This window comes from Sturnus vulgaris, chromosome 2 (genome assembly GCF_052056855.1).
Source record: "Sturnus vulgaris isolate bStuVul1 chromosome 2, bStuVul1.hap1, whole genome shotgun sequence".
Classification (NCBI taxonomy): Eukaryota; Metazoa; Chordata; class Aves; order Passeriformes; family Sturnidae; genus Sturnus; species Sturnus vulgaris.
The window spans coordinates 106020414-106045805 of NC_142244.1; the positions used below are offsets into that span (position 1 = coordinate 106020414).

The window sequence follows — 25392 nt, forward strand, 5'->3', positions numbered from 1 at the left end:
CCGGTCCCTTTACAGCAACACTGTGCTTTTTGTCCATTGTCTCGTTTGACAGAAAATTTCCTCCTGAACTTGGCTGCTAGAATTGAAGCTGATATATTTCTCTATAGATGTGAAAAAATCCCCCTAGATTGTAACTCACTATGTCCACCTTTCTAAAAAAAGGCAAGTACACCTGCTTTTCAAAGCAAGTCATATGATGAATTTTACATATGTGAGTAACATTAGAACTGGTATTCCATTATGGGATGGGAATAGGAGAAACGTCCCAATTCTAAACTAAAGATTATAACTTACCTTTTTTTGACAAATGAGAGGCATTTAAATGTTTTAAATTAAGATTAAACATCTTAATCTGACCAAAATGCTCAAAATTTGATACTAACAGGCGACTCTCATTACCCATCTTAGGTTTGTTCCTATTAAGGTACTAAATTATCTGGAGCTAAATACTAAGAACAAACATAAAATAAATTTCAATTTAAAAAATCCCTCCAAGTAACCAAATTAACTGTCTCAAAAGTTCCATTGCAGTATAAAAGATAACATAAGTTAATTTTTATATTTCAGGTCTGAAACAATGAAAGCACAGTAGATAATACGTAAAACAAAACATTCTCACATATACCTACCATTCTAATCCCAAGCAAATTCCAACCATCCCTAATGCTAGAAATGTTACAGCCAGCCTCTCAGTGGAGACACAGCTTCAGGGAAGCTGAAACCAACAGTTCAATTATAATTTCACAGAACAATTACTACTACAATCCTGAAAAAGATCTTTCAGAACTGTGCACCTTAAGATAAATATGAGCTTAAAAGCAGAGCACCAAAACCGATCTGGTTCTTCATTTTTCAAGTGTCAGCACTCACCAATGACTTTAGTGGCAGTTGCTGAGTGCACAGATCTTCAGAAGGCGCTTAAATGCAGACTCAAAAATGTAACTTGAAACAGCCTTATCCTTACCATTACTTTTAATAAAGTCTTGGCCACATCTCTAAGACATCTGACTCCTGAACACCAGATATCCAGAGCCACACTGCTCCCCACACCGGCACTGGCCTCACATAAAGTTAAATACTCTAGTCTATGTAACATGCCTTTGACAGCTGCCTCACACAGGATTAGCTTGCTGTCCCATTAATTTATTGGGAAATGAGCTAGTGACAAAAAAAAAAAAAACAAACAAAAACACTGAAACAAAACAAAACAAAAAAACCCATCCTCAACCTTTTTTTTCCCTCTTGTGCCTCAATATTCCATAAACTATGTACAGTCAACACACAGCCAACACATACCAGTCAGTTTCTCTCTCCCCATGTAGGGTGATGTACACACAAGTCTCACAGTGAAACTGAGGTTTTAGTGTAAGCTATATTTGCTATAAGTTAGGCTAGCAAGAAAGTAAAATAGATTTCTAATTCAATAAACTGAATTCTTAATAAAAAAGACAAATTTAGCTGCAAACTAGCCTGCATCAGAAGGCTGAATATCAATATTTGGTCCAGTCTCTTCTGGTGTAAATAACTTATCACTACAGCTATGATGGCAAACATTCCTTCTTTCTTTTAAAACATATGAAAATACTCAATGCATAAATCATTTATAACCATAAACAAACCTTAAAAATCTGCTGACTTGCCATATAGCTCCAAATACTCACATTTCAACCCAGAACGTAATTCCTACAAAAATACCGGAACACAATATGAGAAGTTTAACACATTGTTTTAACTTCTATTATTTCAAACTTCATTTACACAAGTAGGTGTTATTTTTAACATGGAAAATTTAGGGTGATTTTGGTCCCTTTGTAAGTGCATTCTTTTGAACTCCCTGAGTACTGTACATTCCTTTTCTACAGTGAATTCTGACTGGAAGATGCTGAATAAAGTGGTTTTGCGTTGCTGCATATAAAGTAAGGTCTATTGCTTAAAATGAAGCACAGCAGCATAAGATTTTACAAAATATGCAGCTCATGTTTCAGCATCTGAACTATGAGTGAGCCTTCAGCTTCCCCAGATCTCTCCTTTGCGTACTAGAAGTGGCTAATTTACATCCACAAAGACAGTCAAAATGCAGTTACTGTTATCATTTATGTCTTGGAAGATAATTCTTACCAATCTGCTGTTATTTATACCTGCAAGTTAACACAATGGAATAGTCAAAGCCCTCTTGGACCAGCCGTCTCTATCCAGGCACTCCAAGGTCAGTAGCCATAGTTGTGTAGGTTTTTATAAAAGAAACAGAAATGATACTAACAAACCAGTCACCTAACTCCACATTTTCAAAACACAGTAGTTCTTAACATTGTTAATAATTAAATAATAATAATAAAAATATGATACCACTTCAATATGAGTACTTATGTTGAAGTATGAGTATAAGCAAAGTATTGACAATAAACTGTAGAGTATCCAGTATCCAGTTCCAAAAATAACTGTGGGTTGCAGCAGTGCTGAGCATTTGCTTATTGACGTTTTCTATTTTAATGAAAAAAGAAAACTGGGCAGCACATTGAAAACAAAAAGAAACTCAGGTGAAATGAGTTTACTTTTAAAAAATAATTTATAAAATAACCAACAGTTCATTATGTAGCAACAATATAAAGAGTTTACGGTTACTGAATCAATCAGTATATACTAAAGATAAGATACTTTGATACCAAATGAGGCTTCCAGTTTCACTTAAGAAGTTGGAATTATTTAGCTCATGAAAGAATACCTTAAATTCAACAGATATGGCTGAATCTGTGCACTAGTTAAAATATAATATTGTAACTGCACATAAAAAGATGCATTTATATACAGTTTTTACAGTGTATGCACATGTGTGTATACATTTTTTTACTCACCAACAAACACAACACAGACAATAGAAGGCAGCATAGAAATAGTGTTTTGAATATAAAAATGCTTTGTTTTCAATTTAGTAGAAAACGCATAATTTGCATTTTGGCAGACTTACTGGTACAACTATACAAAACCAGGAAAAGGGTCATGCAAAAGGGTTAAAATTATTCTCCAAAGTAAATAAGGTAAAACAAAAATGCCTAGTATATTTGCGAGTACTTTGCAGTTAATGGGAAAAGCATCTAAAGGACAACATAAAACACAGAATGGTTTGGTTTTGTTACTTTATACCTGGTTGTACCCAAGTACAGGTGATGAGCTGTATTTTGATGCTCAGTAAAAAACGAAAATAACATCTTTCTTCTCTTCCCTTCACAAATATTTTGTCAAACTCAACTTATTTCAAAAGTATAGTGGTATCATGGCCATTAAAAAAAAAAAGAGAACACATTGTGGGCATAAACTGTTATTAAAAAAAAAGCAGACTCAAAAATATATTTTTTTCTCATACTTACAATTATGTTTGTTAAAAAAAAATAACAAAGCTTTCACAAGGTCAGACCAACTATCACCTTTTCTAATAAACTTGGTAAGTACACTCCCCATACATCCTGTTTCTCTTGAGCATTTAGCTGTTGTTCTTATACACAAGAAAATGTCTCTGCAGGAATTCAACTGGTTTGTAATTTTTTTCAGTATAGCTTTTTATATTTGATTGGGTTGTTCATTCTCTTTTAGCTGCAACGTCTAACATGCTCCAAAACATACTCAGGAAAGTGCAGGCTGCAGACCTGTAAGCCATCCAGCTTGCACGGCATCCTTGGATATTCATCTTCTTTCCATTTGTTTTCCTCTGGATCAAAAGTGAGAATTGAATCACTGTAATGACCATTGTAACAAAGGCCTCCAAGAACCATTATCTGTTTGTCCAGAACAGCTACACCATGACCACTCCTACCTATTGGCATAGAAGCCAATATAGTCCATTGATCAGTATCAGGGTCATAAACCTCTGTAGATGGACATCCTTGAGATTCAAAGGAGGCTCTCAGGATCACACAGACACCACCAAAGACATAAAGCTTACCATTATAAGAAATCATTTTGTGAAAGCATCTTGCATAATTCATTTTGCATTTGTTCTCCCAACAGTTAGTGACCACTTGAGTTCTCCGTGTTCGCTGCTCTACTGTCCCTTCTTTACTGGGATCAAACACACACACTTGCTTAGAAGTTGAGGATGATGTAATTCCACCAGTGATATACAGCTTGTTACCAAGCACAGTCCCTTCATGTCCATACTTATTGACAGGATAGGGATCCACAAATTCCCATTTATCTTCAGTGATATCATACCGTTCAGTTGAGTAAAACGTCTCATCCCTGGTTCTCCCAGCCACGGCATAAACATACCTGCCAATCACTCCAACAGCAAACTCAGAACGTGGCACAGACATGTCTGCCATTCGTAACCAAGTGTTCTGTCTTGGGTCATACCTAAACACTTTGGATGAAGCATGGAACTCACCATCTGGCCCCAGTTCTTCCCCACCTAGTAAGAACACGAAGTTATTTACAATAGCAAGGCAGTCTGGTCGTAAAGGTACTTGAGGACCCTCTAGCTCCCACCAGACCCTCGGTTTGTGCAGGAGAAGAATTTTGCTGTTTACCATACTGTGTCCTATCATTCCTCTAAATACTGCAGTCTGGGGTTTGGCAGAACGAATTTTGTTCGATTTCATTTCCATCAAAGGCTGCTGGTGAACGCTATGAAAGTAATTCATGGCTTGGTCAACCTCATGTCGCAGCTGCCGGGAGTAGCGATAAAACTCTGATGTTTTTACCTATGAATACATTTAAAAGATATTAAAATTCTGACCAAGAGCAACAATCCAGAAAACCTAAATCACTATGTGTCATTAGAAGATTATTTTACTTTGTTTCATTCAGGCAATCTTGAGAGCAATTGCATTTATGCATGAAGGTTTAAACTGATGTATTGTTATCCAAAATCCAGAAGGCAATTTAGTGATTAAGAGCAGTGACTAACATTTTCAGCAGAATAATCACATGCAGATTTTATGCTGGAATTAGGCACAACTGAAAACCACAAGTCTAAAAATCATTATTCCTTCTCCTGAAAAAAGCTTCTGTTCATCTTCTTCTTAGTCCATGAAGTACCCAAATGTAAAAAAATCATCTTTTCCTGGGTTTCAAAGACATTCTACACATCCATTCTGTGGTTACCAAGGTCTACTCTAGTCTGGCTTTTTTCTGAATTCTCACCAATGAAGCCTGAGCTCTCAAATGCTAGGCTCTGCTCACAGGGCTATTTAATTGCCATGGGGTGGGAAGGGAAGGCACCCAACCACCTTCCTCAAGAATATGTGCTTGCACCAACCACTCATCGTGATGATGACCTTATGGTTTCCCCTCGGTGAGTCTCCACATGTTAGCACATGCCTTTAACACAAGAAGGAAACATCTCCACCTATAATCCTTCAGTTGTGCATTTCTTTGGCAAATTGCAGAGGCAGGTTTGAACTTCCACTTGCCAGGTGAAAGTTACAACCTCAGAACCATCCCTGCTCAGTTTTACTGGAGTTGTAGGCACAAGGGAAAACAAGAATTCCCTTCTGGGACCCTTGATACTATCTTAAGACAATTTAAGTGCCTGAGGCTGGTCCTGAGACCATTCCAAAACACATCTCTGTCTGTACATTTTAATTAATCTAGCTTAAGGCTCTCCTCAGCTAATCGTGGGAATCTCTTCAGAGGCCTCACTCTTCCTGTACAGTCTGGTGTAATACAGCATTCTGAATCACACTTCTAAAACAAATAAAAACCTGCTAGATGTTGCCAAGTCCACAAATCCTCCATCAGATTTGATCCTAAATCCCAGTTTCTTTCACATAAAATTGGATTGCTTTCAAACAGTCTGAAAGCCTTTAGTACCCACCAGCTCCAAATAAGAAGCAATACTCTGAAAAATATCTGAAAAATATCACTGAAATTTCAAGTGACCAGGAAATTTCAAGGTTAACACCAGGAGCTAGTATTTTTAAGTATCTTTTAGCCCACCTCCTCCTATCCTCTGTCCCAAAGGGGATGGTGGTATGAATTTTGACATATATGGAAAGAAATTTATAAATTAATGTTCTTTATAGCTTGTAAATCAAGTAGCTGCTTGTTCCATAAACACATACCATTAAAATTTTGTTAGCCATCTGTTAATCATCTCTTCCTTGTGTAGTAATTAAGATATTCTGCTGTCAAGGAATGATTTGTTTAAAAAAATCTTTTGAACTGTTATTATTGAACACAACTTTCACAGTTTTTGAGACAGTTTGAAATACCAGATTTCAAAAAAAATGCCGAATACTAACCTACTATTTTAAAGCAATGTATAGGTCAAGAGTGACAGTGACTTGATGTTTTTATTTACACTTTTCTTTCTTCCACTTTAATTTTGACAAGTTCAACTTATCTTTGTTTGGAAAAAAAGGAGGATGGTCACATGCAGCTCACATATATTATTTCTTGCAGCAATGTCCAGCTTCTTTCTACTGTTTTTACCAGAAGGGATTTTGAAGCAAAAAGGTTTACTCAGGTATGGTACTTACAGAAAACCCAGAGTAAGCCCAACTCTTCTGGGAACAACAGCTCTATTTTCTTGTTGCAAATAAATATATCCTACAAAGACAGATCTGCTCATATGGTATTTGTTAGAATAAACCATATACCTTGCCTGACTGAAAAGACTGAACATAAATTACAGAAAACATGCTGGCAGTGAGAACTACAGCACAGAAAAATGGTAACATATAAAGGTTACAAAAAAAGAAAAAGGATGTTAACACAGAATCATGGCTGGGCTACTTTATCCTTAAAAGGAACTTCCAAATTTTAAACAAGCAGGACTACCTCAGGTATTCCCAAACTGGAGCTATCCTCTTCGGAATTAAATAAAAATATAAACCATCTTTGTTCCATCTATATGCAGTTCAGGTTTTCTTGGATAATTATGGAAGACAACAGGATCAACATGCTTGCAATGTGAAGCATACCAATAAAGCCTGGCAGAGATAGAAAATGTTTTTCTTTCTCCCTCAACATTTACAACTCTGTTATTAGATCTAGAAATCAGAATGCCAGCCAGAAAATGCTGAAATTAAAATAAGCCTACAACCTCATCACTCTAGCCTTCACATAGCCTAAATCTCACCCCATGAGAGCATGCCAAAGGAAAGAAGCAGTATCTCTAATTCCAGAGAGAGACCCTCAAAACCAGGGAATCAATCTATTAGTTTACTAATGCTTATCTTGACAAAGGTACTCATGTCAAAGCAAAGCCTCAACCTATTACCTTAAAAAAATGAAAAAGACATCAAGGACCAAATGCAACTCCCAGTTATTAACACCCCTCTGTAAACTGAAGCTCACGGTGAAGCTTTGACAAGCACAAGTTTGAAGAGCTGAACATGAAAATACATAAGCACTAGCAAGTCTTACAATATGCAGAAAAAAAACCCTGCAAAACAAGAGTGATCTACTACCTCACTTCTGATATCAAGAAAGTAATTGGAGCATTCCTAGACTCGGCTGTCAAGGAAAAATATTCCTGTTTTGAGCCATCCACCTTTCACCAGCATAACCTCTGCCATACAGGAGCCGTACCTCTCCTGAGGCTCAATGACAGGAATGAGGTTACAATGATAGTCTAAGACGAATGTTAGGATCTATAGGACCCTATAGGAAAGTACAGACTGCTCACGCTTGTTTGATGCAAATGAAAACAAAGCAAATGTAGGTCATTTGACCCACTTTCAGTCACACATTATGAACATTATGAAATGTTCTAGAAGTATTTGAAAGCTGTGTTCAGCTCCTAGTAAGAAAAACCCTCTGTCTATACTTTCAAATAATTTTAGAGTCATCTTCTTTACTTGTATATATAATCAAAAAAAAGGAGCATTAAAATTTAGGTAGCTTGGTATCTAAAGTAAGTTCTCAATGTCAGCAGATGAAAGCCCACGGCCTTTTGCAGGAATTTCTATCTGACTCCCAAAACATGCAGAAGGAAAGCCCCCTCAGCTTTCAAAAGTAGGCTCTGACACTACCTGTAAGTAGCAAAAAGAAGTTGATAAGTAAATATCAAAGTGCTTATCAACAGATCAATTTTCCTCTTATGTTAAAATGGAGAAGCTCTGGAAGGAACGTGTCCATAATTAACAACACTCAAACAGAACACAGATTTCTGCAATACAGATGGAAATGTACAGCAATTGTCACAAACTCTGAAGTAAAACAAACATGCATTCCTAAAGAGTACATCATCAACTCTGAATTGATAAAAATTTATAAATGCTTCAAAGCATTTTCGAAGTTTTTCTTTAAACTGTTCTGTTATCTTGCTGAAGGGTCTCAAAGGCATTTGACGTTGAACTTCCTTATCAACCCCAGTCATACTGGAAAGGAATTTAATCCAAGTGCTAAAGCTTTGCTCATGTAATTTTTTTTTCTTTACATTTTTTACATTCTTTCCAATTCTTTCTTTAATTTTCTGGAGAAAACCTTCTTAAAGAGGTTATGCTGGGACATAGTTCCCATTCTCCATCTCTGGAGATCTTGCATTAGGCTATCTCAATGTATGAACTACCAGTGGTTCACAATCAGACTTTCAGCTAAACAGACTGAGAACAGCATAAACAAAATCAAATGCGTTATTCCATAATAAAAGATATAAAAATAATTAAAAACGTCCACCCCTCTACTTGTCCCCTAGGGCATCCCTCCAGTCACAGTAAATTTGAGCTTTAATGCATTTTCTCTTCTTTACTTCAAATCAGTGAAACACTGCATAAAAAATGCTGGATTTCCAAATTAATGCAATGATTGTTCATTGCCTATTTTTCTGCTGTACTGAATGCATGCTTTTTCTAGCTATGGAAATCTCAAAATCCTCCATTTATATTATATGAAGAAGTAAAACAAAATATTAACCCATTAATTTGTAATTTGAAAAGTTATCCCACAAAAGACCAGGTGTATCCCACATTATGTTCATAAACCTTCCCCCCCCAAACGATTATGCTAATTAATAAGCTGCAGGAAGAGCAACGAAATGCAAGGTAAATGTTCTGTAACACATTTGACTTCAGTATATAACCTTTTTAAAAAATTGTCCTCATGCAACCATTTACAGCTACTGCTCTATTTGTATTCTTGTTACTTAGGTTTATAAGAAAAAGCTTTCAAAACCAGAAAGAAAGGCTTGTTTTGAACTGCCCGAACTAAACAGCTATTATTTGTGCACCTGATAACTAAATTTCAGTATGTTATTATATAGGGTGGATATTAACTTGCTTCCTTCTGTAGAACTGGTAAAAAAACCCCAAAGACAAAAACAAAAGCACAGAAAAATCTCAATGGCTTATAATGTCACTTTATCATCTCTAGTCATGTAAACAGAGAATGGTTTTAAAGATTCCAACTTACTGTGCTTAAGTTTTTTAAGCCTGCCAATTCTGAACGTGTGATGCAATTCATCTACTAGGAGTGCAGAAGTAATGCTCCACCTTTCCAGTGAACAACGATGGTACCTGTATCACACTTCTAAAGACCAAATTCTTACTCCAAAAAAAAAAAAACGAAAAACAAAAAAACCCAAAAAACTTATTTTACTAGACATTAATCTCAATCAACACTGAAGATCCATCAACTCCACTAATAAGTATCCTTATTACTGTCACATCTACTTATCTCTGGCCATATTCTAATCACAATTATAAGCTGGTGTGAGAACTGCTGAGTACCAGTGAAGGGCTTTGAAGGGCTATTCTGCAAGAATAGAAATCACTTAAGTGTTTTCAGCCTAACCATGGAAAGGCACAGCAAGGACGATGCCCTCAAATTGATTACTCAGCTGTTCCTTTTTAGAAACTGGAAAGAGAAATTGTCAAAGTCAAGATCTAATCTAATCTCTCAAATCAGAGTGGGGTCAATCTATATGCCACAATTAAGAAGCTCAGCATGTGATAAATACTGCTAGCAAATCTATTCAAATCAACAGTAACCTTAACAGCCAAAAATATTAAGCACAGCACCTATTTACAGTAAGAGGGGCCCCTAACTTCACCCACATTTCTTATTCTACACTTCAACAAACAAAGTTGTATAAGTAGATACATATCTACTACTAGGCATGGAGGTAAATGGGGAAAAAAAATAAATTCAACACATTTATGAAAGGTCTTCACAGTAACAAAATTACAATGACATCTTCTCAAAAAATTATTATTTTCTACGAACAGGACAGCAAATATTCAAAGATAATGTGCTATTCATTCTACCTCTACAACAGAAGCTGATGAACCTAGTGATTAGTAAATTTTTGATTTAAGCTGGCATAATAATAATAAATCAGCATGGACTAATCATAAACAAACCTTACAGACTGGACATAAAAAAAACCCTCGGTTTTTAAGGACAAAGATTTTGAAACAACATTTCAATCTGAGTAGTACAAAGAAATTAAATGGAGCTTAAACAGTGTATTTCAGTGAAATCATGACATTGTTGACTCCAGTAACCAAGATATTAACTCAGTGATCCAGGTGAAAGGCACTCCAACTTCTATCTCCAAACTTCTTCAAGACTTACAGAGCCATGGATATGTTTCATAAAATAGGAGAGCACAACGTGGATTGTTAAACCTGTGTTTTTCCCAAAACACTTTGCCTTTACTTTTTAACTATCCTCTAAATGCTTATGTGACTTATCTTTCCATTTTCTCCATACATTTGCACGTACTTTAAGGGCTGAGGAATAAAAGGAGTACCTACTCATAGTTCAGAAACCATTCTTCCAGGACAGTTTGCAGTAAGCAAACACACTCTACCTTCACTTTGCACTCTTAATGGATATCAGCCTCCAAGTATTAATCTAGACTCATTGATATTTTTAAATTGTACACCTCTCCAAAAAAATGTTGTAAGGAACAGAATGGCCTAAGAGGACAAAAGTATCCTTACCATGACTTCCAAAGTTTAGTTATATAAGTCATCTATATCCTACAGTGACAGGCATCTGAGAAATGCGTATTAGAAAGATTACACAAAAGTAGATGACAAGCCAGCCAGTGTAGAGCAAATACAGAGTTTGGTGAACTGGAAGATTCAACCTCAGACTGTGTTTGGTACATTCATGCATTTAGTATGTGTGGATTCTGTTTGTGGATCTCCAAAACAGGGAGTTTTACCACTATTTCCCTATTTCACACAGAGAAGAAAGAGGCTCTCCCCGAGTTACTGCCAGAACAGTGAACAGACACGCTCTTTTATTAAAAAAATAAAGTGTTCTATATTCTGATGTTGGCTCCAAGTGCAGTTGTCCTTTGTCATTTGTCCTGCTAGATAACTTAATACTCTCTAGCCAGGGTAAAACATAAATGCATTCCTAGCTGCAGTAACAAATGACATAATTAGCTCTGCTTCCCTCTGCTGAGCTGTCTCCCTCCATAATCTGTACTGGCTTTTCTCTGCTCCCACATACAATTAACAGAAAGGGTATTACCAGATAAAGCTTTCACATGCAGGTATAGAACCTGGCATCCTGAAAACAGCTTCTCTCCTGAAGTTTTGCCTATTGGGCTATTTGGTAGCTGTCAAGATAAAACATGAGAAGCACTGTATGCAGAATTTATACCAATGATATCAAAACCAACCCCAGAAGTTATACCCAAATATAGTGCTGACGGCCAACATATATTTTCACTTGCACTTACAGAAATTTAACTGAAGACAGTTTGATGCTTGAGCTTGCATCCCCAAAACTCATACAGCTGAAGCAGACTGATACAAATCCTGCCTTATTAGATTAACCTCTAAAAAGATATGTGGTGAATTCTGTATGTTTTATTACTGAAGGGTTTAAATTATGTAATAATTTGGCAAAAATTCTATTTAAAATAAGACACTACACAGTATCCTGCAGAGTTCAGCTCTTACTAGTTAAAAATTTTAACCCAATATAAGCATTACATCAGTGTTCTAAAATGTCTATAGTCCAATATGGCATAATTAATGTTTTATGTATTATTACTTCCTATACTCAGTTCATACACAAAAAAATCCAAAATATTAAAATTCACTAGTCTGAAGTAATTAGAAGCTCTTAGAAGCTGAAATACAAGTAAGTATAAGAATTACTGCTTGGATGATCCAGTGGCCCTTAGAACAACCAAAACCAATACAACCTTGTCTGTATATTCATTAAATACTAAAGTAAAAATATATGGGAGATTAATTTGTAAGAAGCACAACAAAAACATGGGGTCTGAACTCCTACTAACTTGCTGAATAGGTGAAAAACACAGCAGTTGAAGTTGTATCTTGTAAGACAAAATTAAGAATTAAAATTAATTGTTAAAACAGCACAGGTGAGTAATTCCTAACCTGAACACTGTTACTGGCCTGTAAGAAAACTGATTACAAAGTATGTAATCCTCTACTGTTAACAAATATTCAGACATTCTCAAGAACTAGAAAACAATTTCTTTTCTGTTTTTCAACAGAAAAGTAGAAAAGGCAAGTTCTCCTTTAACTCTTACTACATACAATGAAATACATTGAATTATAAGATCACCTGTTACAAAGAGTCATTTTATAACATCAATTTTTGATTGTATTATCTTGTGTACAACCAAGTGTATGTTTAACATTGCAGGATCAGAGCTTACTTCTAACTGCTGTGTAATAGCACAAGCACTGAAAATACAACAACAGCACTCTGAAGATTTCAGAGCAGATGCTACTTTTCATTTGTAAATAACCCTCCCCTGTACTTAAGCCACATAAGATCTACAGTCATTATTTTTTATTATATTGGTAACAATCATCATAACATACACCCTACATACTTATGTGCAGGTCTAAAGCCTCTGGAAAGCAAGAAGCAACTTGCACAAAAAAGATAAGAACGTTTGAAATCAAACTAGATAAAAGTGACCTTACTTCTAAAGGTCTTTTCCATATAAAGTCACATATAAACATGTACTGCAAACATACCTGTTCTCCAGTCACTGCAGGTATTATTGGCTAATAACCAAAGACAACACTTCTAGATGTTTGAAAGCACTTCTATGCTTTTCTTTATTAGAAAAAAAATGCTATAATTTTGTTCCTTCTCATAGCTTCCAGAATCTTACCTATTGAATGGCATGCTGCCCTAGCTAAATGATGAATCCTGCCTATTGCTTTTCAAATGCACCAACCTTCTCAAAAACACTGGAGGGTGTCATCAAACAAAACCTGATGTTCTGAATGATGGTGTCCGTATGTCTCCAGCGTCTTCTATCATGGCGTAGCCAGGCCTGAACAGCTTCATACAGCTCTATCTCTGGAAATCTGCTCAGATGATCATTATCCAAGTAAGACATGAGCTTCTCAAAGCTCAGATATGAAAGAAAGTCAGGTCTGGACATGAGTGGCACAAAATTCTCTAGCAGAAAGGAATCCAATTTTTCCCTGACTCCTTCGATGTTTACACCAAAATCATCCAGAAGTCTCATAATTTCTGCACAGTTTTCTAAGCAGATTTTAGCTAAGAGAAAAGAGCAGCAAAACTTTACCACTTCTATAAGCTGGACATACATGGCAGCCTGAAGGATTTCATGAACAGTGTTCATACTCAGTTCAATAGTTCCATAGTACATGAATTGGAGGACATGACTGAAGCCTGTAGCTGTCAGGCCTTTCAAATGGATTTTGTCCTGATCTCGTTCTCGCATGTCTGCTGTGAACATAATCCTGAAGTAATCACTCTGGGTGGCAAGCAGTGCTTTATGGGCCTGAAATTGGTGGTCTTCAATGACAAGGGTGACATCAAGAAGCAATCCCTCCTCATACAGTGCTCTGAATCCTGCAGAGACACTGGTGTCATGGATGGAGGAGCTAAACCCTTCCACGTCCCCTGCCATGAATCACCTGGGGGGAAGAAAAAAAAAATAAATAAAAATAAAAATAAATCATAATTTCTAATAACATATTACAAGCCCTTCCTGACCAGATAAATCCTAACTGAGATTGCTTTGATTAGGACTTAAAAATCTTCATCATTCTTTCTTTTTCTCTCCAGCTGAAAAATCAACTTAGGAAATAACTTAAACACAAACTTTAAATATTTCTCCCCAAACCAAATATTCTCATTTTAAAGACAGGGTAATGAACAAAAAATAACTATGCAATACCGTCAAAATTATTCCTTAACTCTAAGTTAATTCATGGTCATACAATGAACTAAAAAGGTTGTCATGGTTTTTTTCATCTCCCCCCTGTCAATTTTTCTAAAGAATTTATCTCAGGGGAGCAATAAAACACCCACTCTTGAATATCAAAGGTCTCAAAAAGGAAGCCAAACTTCCTTAACTTCAGAAACAAGCTTTAGTAGATCTGTACATGGTATGATCTAAAAAAAAAAATTATTATGTTTTAAAATCTATGTCAATTTACTCAAAAGCTATTTGTAGGAAAATGAACATTTTCACAGTTACTATCCGAGATTGTGTGCTTCACTTCTCCTGTAAAAACACAGTCCCATCATGTTTTCTCCCATTTCTTACTATAGTGATTAATATTAAGTTATGAGATCTATGAAGTGCGAAATACTAAGGCAACAAGAAGCAGTGGCAAGAATAGGTCACAAAAAATAATATTCTGTATAGTTGGCTTAGTGAAGCCTAATTGCTCATTAAGCATTTGCAGATACAGTGTTACTTATACACAAGCTATAATTGAACTGCAAATAAAAAAACCATCTAAGAGTAGCAGGATCCTACCCTGTTAAAATCGATTTAATGATCAAAATAAAAACCTATTCAGAATCCAGAAACTTCTCAAAATGTTGCTCAATTTTCTTGGGTTTAGGTAGGGCATAGTTGCACAACACAGCTTGAACCAATCAACAATTCATCAAAGGATCACATAACGCTCTATTCTCCTTCTCTGTCACATTCCAGGACCTGAGCTCCTGCTGCCTACTTTGAGCCATTTCTGGGGTGCATTTGGCTTCTCCAGAAAGTCAATTCAACTCATAAACATGACTAAAAAATAAACTAAGAGCAGAGAAGGACAGACGTGAAAGACACATAACACAAACATTACCACCCCCAACACACACAAAACCTCAAAACTAGAAATCTTTCTGCTTCCCAGTGAGCTGACTACTAACCTGACACTGTGGGGTTTGGCACAAGAACCAACCTGATGCACAGGGCAGGACACTTGTGCAGGAAGAGAGAAAGAGCGACAGCTTCCCTATTTGGCATTCATTTACTATTAGAATTGGTTCAGCTGCTTTTGTTCGACTTCTTCCCACCTTAACACTTCAACTTTCCCTCACATATTTGTTGCATTTAACTCTGAATTTTCTATAACAAATAAAGCTAATAATGCTTTGGTACTGGTAACCCACATGAAAAGCTAAATAATACCAACACATTAGAAAAACCTGCAGATTCTCAAGGCCATAAAACTTCACACAAGTATATGGACCCAGAAGTGACTCTAGGCTGGCCCGTGTTTCACAGCCTCACAGAGCAGTTACCACTCGCTGCCACTTCCTCAAGCACCACATTCTGGCTGCTGCCATTGTAACAGGAATGCATTTTATTAGACTCATCAATGTTAATCATCTCCTCTCTTTCACTCCTCAGCACACATCCTGGAAAACCAAACTGGAGATACCCATTGTGCAAAACTAAACTGGTGAGTGGGTGTTTGTAGCCACACCTCATGAAATTAGCACCACTCCTACACTGTTGAAGCCTGATGATGGGTTCTCTGCACAATAAAGTCAATGCTGGGAGTGTTCATTACAATTATGGCCTTCTCACAAAATTCAAATTCCTGAAAGTAAGAGCAAGAGCAAAAGAACAAAGATGACAATCCAATCACTTTCTCCCAGTATCCATGACAGCACCTTTCCTTCAATGTCACTGAAGACGAAGAGAAACGTGCAAACTGCTCTGGAACCTCATACTGTGAGTCTCTTATTCCTCAACATCAAATGCCTACCAGAAAGAAAAATTACCAACAGATATTTTTCAGTTGTTGCTAATTCTTACACAAAAGCAGATGAGGAAAGAATCACTTCACTAATTCTTACCACCTCAAAAAGAAGCAACCAACTGAAGAGGAAGAATAAAGTCTGACTTTACAGGATTTTGCTTTCTAACTGGATTTCTGATATCAAATAAAAAGGTAAGTACCAATATTAGCTTGCTTCCTTCTTTCATCAAAGCACTTGTAACTCCTCCCATCCCCAGTTCTCTGATGTTTAATATTAGCTGAGGTCATACTCGTACTCCTTCCTGTTCAAGAGATTTAATGATCACTTGCCTTTAAATGGGCCACTCATTTTCATAAAACATACAGCAACTTAAAACAGCTCTCACTGCTGTCTGAAATCAGCCAAGAGGTTCACGGGTTACAGGGACTCTCAGACAGTACAGCTGTGTTAAGTTACAGTGCTTTAGAAGACCAACTAAGACTTGGCTCAGCCCCCCATCAGGGTTAAAAATGGGAAAGGACAGTTGGAATTTGCAAATGTGAGAATGAGAACACAATAACACAACAATGTATGTGGGAGAAAAAGTGAAAAATGAAGCAACATTCCCCAAGTGACAGAAGCAATGTATATTCATCTGGAAATAATGGGATATCACATCATACAGGGGTCAACACTTGGAAATTATTATTTCTGAATGTTTTTAAAATGTGGGTGTTTAAATCACTTAATCCCTCTTTTCACATTCCTGCTGATATTACTTTTAGTAAAGCTGCAGTTTTCAACATCGATGTATTTTTCCTCCTAAACAGCAGCAAGCATTTAATGGATTACTTAAGTAGACACAAAACCAGTAAGACTTCTCCTTACACCATCTAAAGAAGCTTCAGAATTCTATGAGTGAAAAGCAAAAGGACTACTTGTCTTCCTGCATTAAATAAAAGGAGCAAATATCCTTTTCTTGGCATAAAGCCATATACATTATCAGCAGATAAATTTTTCTTTAAAACAGAAAAACGTATTGCCAGTGCAAATACACAAATGGGTTAAAATAGTACAAAAACTGGGAAAGTAGATAATTAAATGCATATTATGCTTAACTGGTAAAAATCTTCATTTCGAAAGCTAACATCCTCCGTCAAAAGCAAATAGCAATGTGGTAGTTCAAACATTAAAAAAAAGCAATACAAAATACTCTCAAACCAAGTAATTTTTCTAAAGCATAGCTATGCCATTCCTCCCACACATACACTTGCAATCTTTGATGTAATTCTAAGCACTATTCAAATGCTGCAGTTATTTCCCAGAGGACAATACATAACGATTTTTTCATATTTTCAATAAAAATGGAAAATTCAGTTAGATTTTCTTCATGCATGCAAATCACAGCAGCATGCTTAATCCAAAGGAAGACATGGAGCCTGCAGTGGTCTATAGGAAAACTGGAACAAAAAAATTCCAATGTATAAACAATGGAGGGGAGGTGGGGGGCAATATACATTGACATTTGTTATTGTTCTGCACATATTAGAGCTGATCAGGGTAATGCAGCACAGGAAGTAAGACTGCTAAAAAGCCAAAAGAGAAATATATTTAACCTTATTAGCTGTTTCTTACATTTTTTCCTCCCTTAGCACATAATGCATTAGATTCTACAGTGCTGTGACTGTAAAACCACTTACTTGGAACACTGATTTCTCATCTTTATTCTGCAGCTGTAATAAAAGTCTGAAAATCCTACTCCAGACTGCTTTTTCTGGCTAAACAAGGAGAACTGTCTTTCCTCAGGGTGTCTGAGGTTCTTAGTCACCAGCTGAAGAAATGGAGTCTAAATGCACTGGCTGTTGAGAAGCAAGTTACAGAATAACTGCTTTTGACTCATGCCCTCCTGGATTTAAAATCTCTCCAAAAGCAGTACTACCTGAAAAAAGGCCCTTTGAATACGTGTCTTTATGTAATATGTAAACTTATATGCATTTTCTAGGGACAGAAATTTGTTATTCCAGGAAAGTATTGACAATACCAAGTCTAGCACACCAGCTCAAAGGAAAATGTCTTTTCCTTTACTGTTGTTCTTTAGTAACTCTTTTGGGATGTTGAGACAGAACCAGCAAGATTTTTTCTGTTTACTGATTATGGAGTACTTGTTCGTTTTACCTATCTCATAGATATTCTAAGAAATCACCTTTGGGAACAAGCTAAACAACAAATTTTCACATAATAAAACACTATTCTCTATGAGCTACACCATAAAGATTTTTCACCAGACACACAGAACTATGCTTCAGTTACACAAAGTACTAAAATAGAGTTTAAAAAGCAACAATCTCTTCCATCCACCAGATGCATGCATTTAAATGTAAATTTTAAAGCCATTATGCATGATTTATTTGGTGAGGTGCACTGCAAAGGCTATCTAGACCAAAATTCTTTGACCCTAGTTTTGTTAACATGCTTTTCTGCAGGAAAAGGACATTTCTCCATAGTCAAATATTATACACACGTATGAAAATACAATATACTAAGTATTGAACATACTAGCAAACATTCCCAACTGCACACATGGATGAAGCCTGGGCCTTTGAATGCAGGGTACTATATTGAGTAAGAATGCAATTATAACATACACAGTATGAATAATTTATCCCCCAAATTAAACCTTTTTTTTAGACGGTTTAAAACTAAAAACATTAAATTTGTCCACCATTTTTCATCATAACCCCCCACTAACAGGAACAGAAGGAGTGATGTCAGGTGGGATAGATCAATAACCAGTGGCTATCAAAACTTTCCATTGCTACAACAATTGCAAACACAGGGAACAAAATACATCAAGTTTCCATGTGTTTTATCTAAAATCCTTTATGATTAGTACACTAAATTTGGGAAACAATTTATCTTAAAATACACGGATATGTTCATGTTTAAGACTTCATCCAATCCATCTTGAGAATTCCAAAAGCACTGGATTACTTGAGAAGGGAGAAGTTAGGAGCTCACCAATCACCACCAGTCAGAGGGACCAGACTGCCAGAATTTCAGAAATTAAAACTTGGCTACTCCTGAAAGCTGCCCACACTTCATTTCTTAGGTGCACAGAGGACAGCTCCTCTGACACTGTCTGGCCATGGTTCTATCTGGGAGCAATCTGAATCAGCGCTTAGCAACACTGGCACTTTGTATCGTTATGGCTGTGTCAGAAGCATCAGGACGAGTTACAACCAAACCTACTAAAACTCAGCATGGATTGTGCCTCAGCTCAGTATAGTTATTCTTCTTTCTAGGCCTGCCAAAACCTGTAACTGCACTTCACAGACACAAAGATAGCTTGAACCATATGTCTAAAAGGTCACTACATCACACCACCTGTACAGAAAAAGCTGCTCCCAAACAGAGCAAGCTCAGCTCAACACTCTTTCAATTGCATTTACTGATACCAGAATAGGTGCCCTGTATAAAATAGTTGATACATCCACAAAAATGAGAATTGTCTTTAACTGGACAATGTTCTAGTAATGTAAGAAATACCTGTATTACTAATAACTAAAAGTTGACTGATTATAGTACTGAAAACTACAGATTTGCCACTGCTCTAAAGTGGACAGGACTGCTCTATCCTGAATTATATCAGTCCTTATATATATATTTATGTCTTATAAAATGATTAATCTTTCAGAATGTAAGAAAAAGGTATAAATAAAGCGTGATTCTCTCACTGCGAAGATTTTTATTAAGAAAATTATAGTGTATTTTATACAGAAAAGTAGCAAGCTAAGTATCTTAGTAACAAAAAATCCTATCTTTTTTGACTTATCACAAGTTTTTAGCATAATAAGATGGATATGAGCTACAAGTAGTATTTAAACTATATTAGTAAAAATACTTAAAATTTAAATTAGGATTGCTAAACTACCCACTCCATTTGTCTTTTTGTTTGTTTTTGTCTTTTGTCTGTATCTTTGTTGCTAACTTAGTAAGTACTCCTAGCATCTTCTGAGAACTAAGGATGACATTAATTGTGCCCTTTATAAGACACACAGGATTTAACCTCACTGCCAAATGTCAAACTCACTTATCAGAAACACAGAAATCTCAAACGTATTTAATTTCTACACATATCTCCCAAACTGACAGCTAGACGAATGAAAAAGGTCTGATGTCTCCAGTATGAGCTCAATGGTTATCTGCTGTGCTCTGCTTGCTGAAAGGCAAATCAACAAGTGTGTAGATCCAAACCAGCCATAGGGTATAATTAAGGAAAGTGAAAGGAGATGAGTGTCAATAGAAAAGTTTATAGGACATGTGGTAGAAATTAAACACATTTGCTAGGTGATGGAAGGGAAAAGACAGCAAGTATGTTGGTGCATGGTGGTATGCTCAGAGGATCTGAATGTGAACTGAGGCAATGGTGGTGCAAGAGCTGGGTTATTCTACAAACAAATTTATATAACAAGTCCACAGGAAGCCAGACTTCAGTACTTCTGTCATTTTATCCAGTAACAGCTTTATGATTCTCCTATTCCTCTTCTAAATGGGAGGAAAAAACCCCACACCCCAAACAATAAAAAGGCAAGAACTTTTAATTTTTAAGTGACGTTCCAGTATTCACCAAATAGATCAAAGCTCTAGTACCAAATCTGGGTAGCTCTATTTCTTCAGATCACAGATACTTCTTTCGCGATCAACTACGAGAGGGATGGGGGGGTAGGGGTGTAGAAATAGCCATTCTCGGGGCAGGAACTCAGACGACCTACTTCAGCCTGTCTGCTCGCACGTCCAGCCCCGTTCCGCGGAGAGCGGAGCTCTCAGGCCGAGCTCCCCGGCAAGCGGGGCTGGCAGGCCCGGGCTCCGCGACGTGCGGCCACAGGAACCCGAGGGGCCCGGCGCGGCCGTGCCCGATCCCCGCTCCAGCCCGCCTGCTCCCCGCGGGCACCCGACCCCGACCCCGGCCCGCCGCCCTCCAGCCCGGGGAGTGTCCCTGAGGGCCAGGAGGGCGCCCGGGCCGCCCTCGATGGGGCGGGCGGCGGCGGCGGGAGGGCCCGGGTAGATCCTTCACCCACCTCTCGGCAGCGGCGGCGCTGAGGACGCGGCTCCTCCCGCTGGAGCGGCGGAGAGGGGCCCTGGCTCCGTGTACCATACAGCCGGGGGCGGCGGAGGGAGGCGCCGGGGGGCTGCGGAGAGGGGCAATGGCTGAGGCGAAGCCGGGAGGAGGAGAAGGAGGCGGAGGAAGAAGGGGGGATCCTGGGCTCCCTCCTCCCCGCCGTCCGCGCTCGGGGGGGAGGTGGGAGCCGCCCCCGCCGCGCCGCCCGGGCACCGGCGCTCCCGGCCCGGCCCGGCCTCGCCCCCGGGGTCCCCGCCGCCCTCACGCTTGTTTACCTTCCGCGCTGCCCCGCGCGGCCACGGGCGCCATGTTCCCCCGGCAGCACCGCGCCGGCCGTCACTTCCGCCGCACCTGCGGCCGCGCGGGCGGGCCCGGGCCGAGAACGGCACCGGCACCGCCCCGGGCCGGCCCCGCTCGCCAGTCCCCGGAGCCCCGGCACGCCCCGAGGAGCATGGCCGGAGAAAGCGACACCGAGAAGCATCATCTGCGTCCGGCCCGCGAGGACCCACATCCAGACGAGTTTGCTTTCGGAGGGTCGGTGTTGCGCTGCTCTCTCCCGCCCCGCTGCCTCCAGGCTGCGGCCAATTTCTCCGAGACTGTGGCAGCTCCCAGTTTTCTCTGGCAGCTGCCCGGTGTAGCGGTGCACCCCGCCCCGGGTTACAGCAACCCCTGCCCGGTGCCGGCCGAGCTCCGCCCCGGACACCGGCCAGCCGCAGGTGTGCGGGCTGATCCCAGCTCCCTGCTTTCCGCTGGCTGCCTTGCCAGCCGCCGTGGGAACCGGGTCACCAGAGCCCCAGGGGTCAGGGCCGGCAGCCCTTGAACAGCGAACAAACTGCACACAGGGAGCACAGCCCTGAGTGGGGTGAGCACGGCTCTGCTTTAGTACAAACATCACTCCTTTGCTTTCGCTATTTTGCCTTTGCCTGTCAAACTGATTTTATTGTAAGAAATGAACTTGCCTACCTGGACCTTTGGTTTGCCACTACCACCCCCAAACCATTTGCTACCCTTCTATGTCACTCACAGCTTTATATAGCAGACCACAGGATGCCATCCTCTCCCTGTTTACTGCTGTTCCCATCCCCTTCACAGCCTATTTTCAGTCTCTCATTACCACCCTCTCCCCATTCTTGATTTATAAAACACGTGTACCTTCTCTATAGCTGCCACTCCCAAGCTGAATGTCTTTCCCACCTTTCACAGCTTCACACAATGAACCAGCTACTCCATGCTGTGCTGCACAAAGACTTCCCAATGCTATTCCCACTCTGTTCAACTGCCCACCTACTGCTCCCTCTGCTACAATCAACCTCCCATTCACTACTTCATCCCAATGGCCAGACCTCTGGGCTTTGCAGCTCCTTACTATTCCATTTCACTCACTCATGCAGTAAATTTGCCCTATCTCCCCAGTCACTGTTTTAAAACCTGTTATTTGTGCCCTTATGGTGAAAACCTGGCCTTTACAGACTGGCCCTGTCAAGACAGCAGGTGTTCCCGCTATCGATGTCTCAATGGAGACACATTCCCTCCCTTTTCCATAAGGTACATCTCCTGCTGCAGCAAACATGTACCCACCCATATCTAATGCTTCAACAAAGAAAAATTAGTAGAAACTAAGTTTCTCTTATAAAGAAATGATACAACCAAAACTTCATGCATCCTTCTGCACCCCTCAGACTTTTGACTTTCATAGGTCAGCAAGGGTGGAAAAAGCTAAGCAAGACTTTTATGTTTTACCTGACTGTCATTTTGCTGTCTGCAGTTTGTATCAAGCTGAGGTGCAAGATGATCTTCAGGTCTCTCCTACACACTGTCACATAAGAGGACCTCAAACCTAGCCACAAAACAAAACCACAACAGCTTTGATATTTAAAACATCTCAACATTTCAGAGCACAAAAAAACCCTACCTTCTCCTTCACACTGAACAATTTGAACAATTTGCTTCTACCAAAAAATCAAAATATGTTAATAATGTCTCAGTTCTAGTCTCCTAAATAAAACTAAATAATTACATTTAGGCCTTTAACGATGACTACTAGTATCAACATTACCTTACTAAATGTTAATTTAAGATTTGGGTTGACCCCTCTGATTTAGGCAACTGTACAAAGTCAGTTGCTACGTAGTTACCACTGACTTAAATGAGACTATTGCAATGAATAAAATTCTGAATATAGTTTTTTGAGCTATATTAATACACTAGTTAGTATTTAATTCTAATATTTTAAAATTTTATTTATTCAAACATGTACAATACACATATATCGACATATGACATAATGTCAACTCCTAGAAATGTTCTTGACTATTTTAGTTGGGGTTGTTCAGTCTGGACAAGAGAAGGCTCTGAGGAAACCTTATAGAAGCTTTCAGTGCTTAAAGGGGGCCCAGATGAAGACTAGAAAATGGACTTTCCACAAGGGCATGTAGTAACAGAACAAGGGGGAATGGATTTTAACTGAAAGAGGGCAGGTTTAGCTTAGGCCCTAGGAAAAATTGTTTACTGTGAGGGTGGTGAGGCACTGGCACAGGTTGCTCAGAGAAGCTGTGGATGCCCCATCCCTGGAAGTGTTCAAGGCCAGGCTGGACGGGCTCTGAGCAACCTGGGATAGTGAAAAGTTTCTGCCCACAGCAGGGAGATTTGAACTCAATGATCTTTGAGATCCCTTCCAACCTAAACCATTCTATGATCCTACAATAATTAGACTTTTGCAAAGTTTAGACTTTTCTGGGTTTTCTTTATACTACAAACATTTCCAAATAAGTGCATCAAAATAGCAAGAATGCCTCAGAATAAGATGTACAATCTCATTGTTAAAATAGAAGCAACAGTTTGTGTATTTTTTTCTTATTCCTGACAGAGTGTTTGGCAAGGACTAAATCTTTTTTAAAGGCTTATTTTTCGCATATGACAAAAAAGATTTCCATAATTTTACACTGCACTGCATTTATTGCATAATTTAAACAGTTAAGTAACTAGAGAGTCCAGTATTTTCAGTTCATTTTCATAAAAGAGGGATTATACATGCATGAACATCAAGGCAACTACAACCAAGTATTGCATCATGTTCCCACTACACCTCGTGTATCTCAGTTGTTTTTCCCAGAAGTGAGATATTGAATACAAAATTGAAAACACTGTGTGGCCTGAAAAAAGATTAGATGTGAAAATTTATTTTCCAGACCAACGTACAACATGATTGGGTTGCAAGACAAAATACATTTTGTCATTGGCAATACCATCATAGATACTGGAAGGTTTCTAACAATGTGTTCTTGTTAATTTTTTTCAGATCAAGAACACTGGCAATGTGTTTGCTCTAGGTATATTCAGCAGAACTCACTCCCAGTTCTTATATCAGGAAAGCATGGAAATAGTAACACTTGTGAAAGTGGGAGGTTACAACCATTGTTAAACCAGGCATACCAGTTTTACACGGATTTCCATCATCGCATTTCAGTCACGTGGTTGTCTGCCCCAAACCTGCTTTTTTTGACCTGCAAAGCCAGGCCAAATCTGAGAACAAACGTGTTTTCTGACAGACAAAGCCACTGTTGTCACATATTTGAGATAACTGGTTACCTGTATTGAAACCTGTTTCCCTGACCACAGAGGAAATACTTCAGCAACATCCTCTATGCCTTTAAGAGGTTTTTATAAAGAAGCCAGTTTGATTTCCCACAGGGAAGGGTTGGGAATTTGGCCTTTACTCTCTGGTGAACCTCTAAACTGGCTCTCTTCACTGGATTAGGGATTTTATTCAATTTTTAAAGCATTTATGTCATACCCAACTCTGTAACTGGTGGGATTTTTACCTGTTTCGTACAAAACCTTCAGGTTGTTCGTATGTTGGGGCAGCTCTCACATCCACATGGTCTCCCTAACAATAATCGCCCAGTCTACAAAAGACAGTAACAAGAAAAACGGTTGAAATTAGAAAGATCTCCTCATGCCGATGGCCAGCAGAGGTTGTAACACAGGGACGGTGACATGTTACTATTCGAGCAGACACCGCGGTCGATGTGTTCATTTCAGTACATACACGGACTGTGCTCCAGTCCCCGCCAGGTGCCGTTTTGCATCGCACCCCCTCGGCACCCCGAATAAATCCGCACAGCAACAAACCCTGAGCACGGCTCGAGCCTCCCGCCTTCGGTGTGTCTTTCACCGAGCCCGGTCCCCTTCCCGCAGCCACGGCGCTGTTTCACACCCTGTGCTGGGCTCCCGGCGCTCCGTGGCGCGGTTTTCGGGCCGTCCGTCCTGGCGGGCTCCCAGCACCGGCCGAGCTGCGCGCTCCCGCAGGCGCGCCGTGCCCGTTACCCGCCGGCCGCGCTCCTGCCCCGCGCACGCGCACGCCGTCCCGCCCGCGC

The 25392-nt window shown here is 39.1% G+C and overlaps 1 protein-coding gene across 6 annotated transcripts; it reads right to left on the minus strand.

The window, feature by feature from the left end:
- Nucleotides 1-3120: 3120 nt before the first annotated feature.
- KLHL15 (kelch like family member 15) lies at nt 3121-25379 on the minus strand. Of its 6 annotated transcripts, none has more exons than XM_088160331.1 (5): nt 25233-25379; nt 24838-24921; nt 22757-22853; nt 13124-13835; nt 3121-4694 (listed from the first exon to the last, which is right to left on the minus strand). In XM_088160331.1, exons 4-5 carry the CDS (start codon nt 13826-13828, stop codon nt 3585-3587), a joined length of 1815 nt encoding a protein of 604 aa, XP_088016457.1. In that variant the 5' UTR covers nt 13829-13835; nt 22757-22853; nt 24838-24921; nt 25233-25379; the 3' UTR covers nt 3121-3584. The 6 variants fall into 6 exon arrangements, with proteins under 6 accessions (XP_088016457.1, XP_014735227.1, XP_088016458.1 ...); XM_014879741.2 differs by having other exon boundaries at nt 25148-25264; XM_088160332.1 differs by lacking the exon at nt 25233-25379 and having other exon boundaries at nt 24838-24936.
- Nucleotides 25380-25392: the final 13 nt, after the last annotated feature.

Excerpts from the sequence above, each read along its gene's own strand:
- KLHL15 (XM_088160331.1), bottom strand. The coding sequence starts at position 13,828 with ATGGCAGGGGACGTGGAAGGGTTTAGCTCCTCCATCCATGACACCAGT. Across the intron at positions 4,695-13,123 it reads CCTCCAGTGTTTTTGAGAAG|GTAAAAACATCAGAGTTTTA; the intron begins GTTGGTGCATTT and ends ATGTATTCATAG.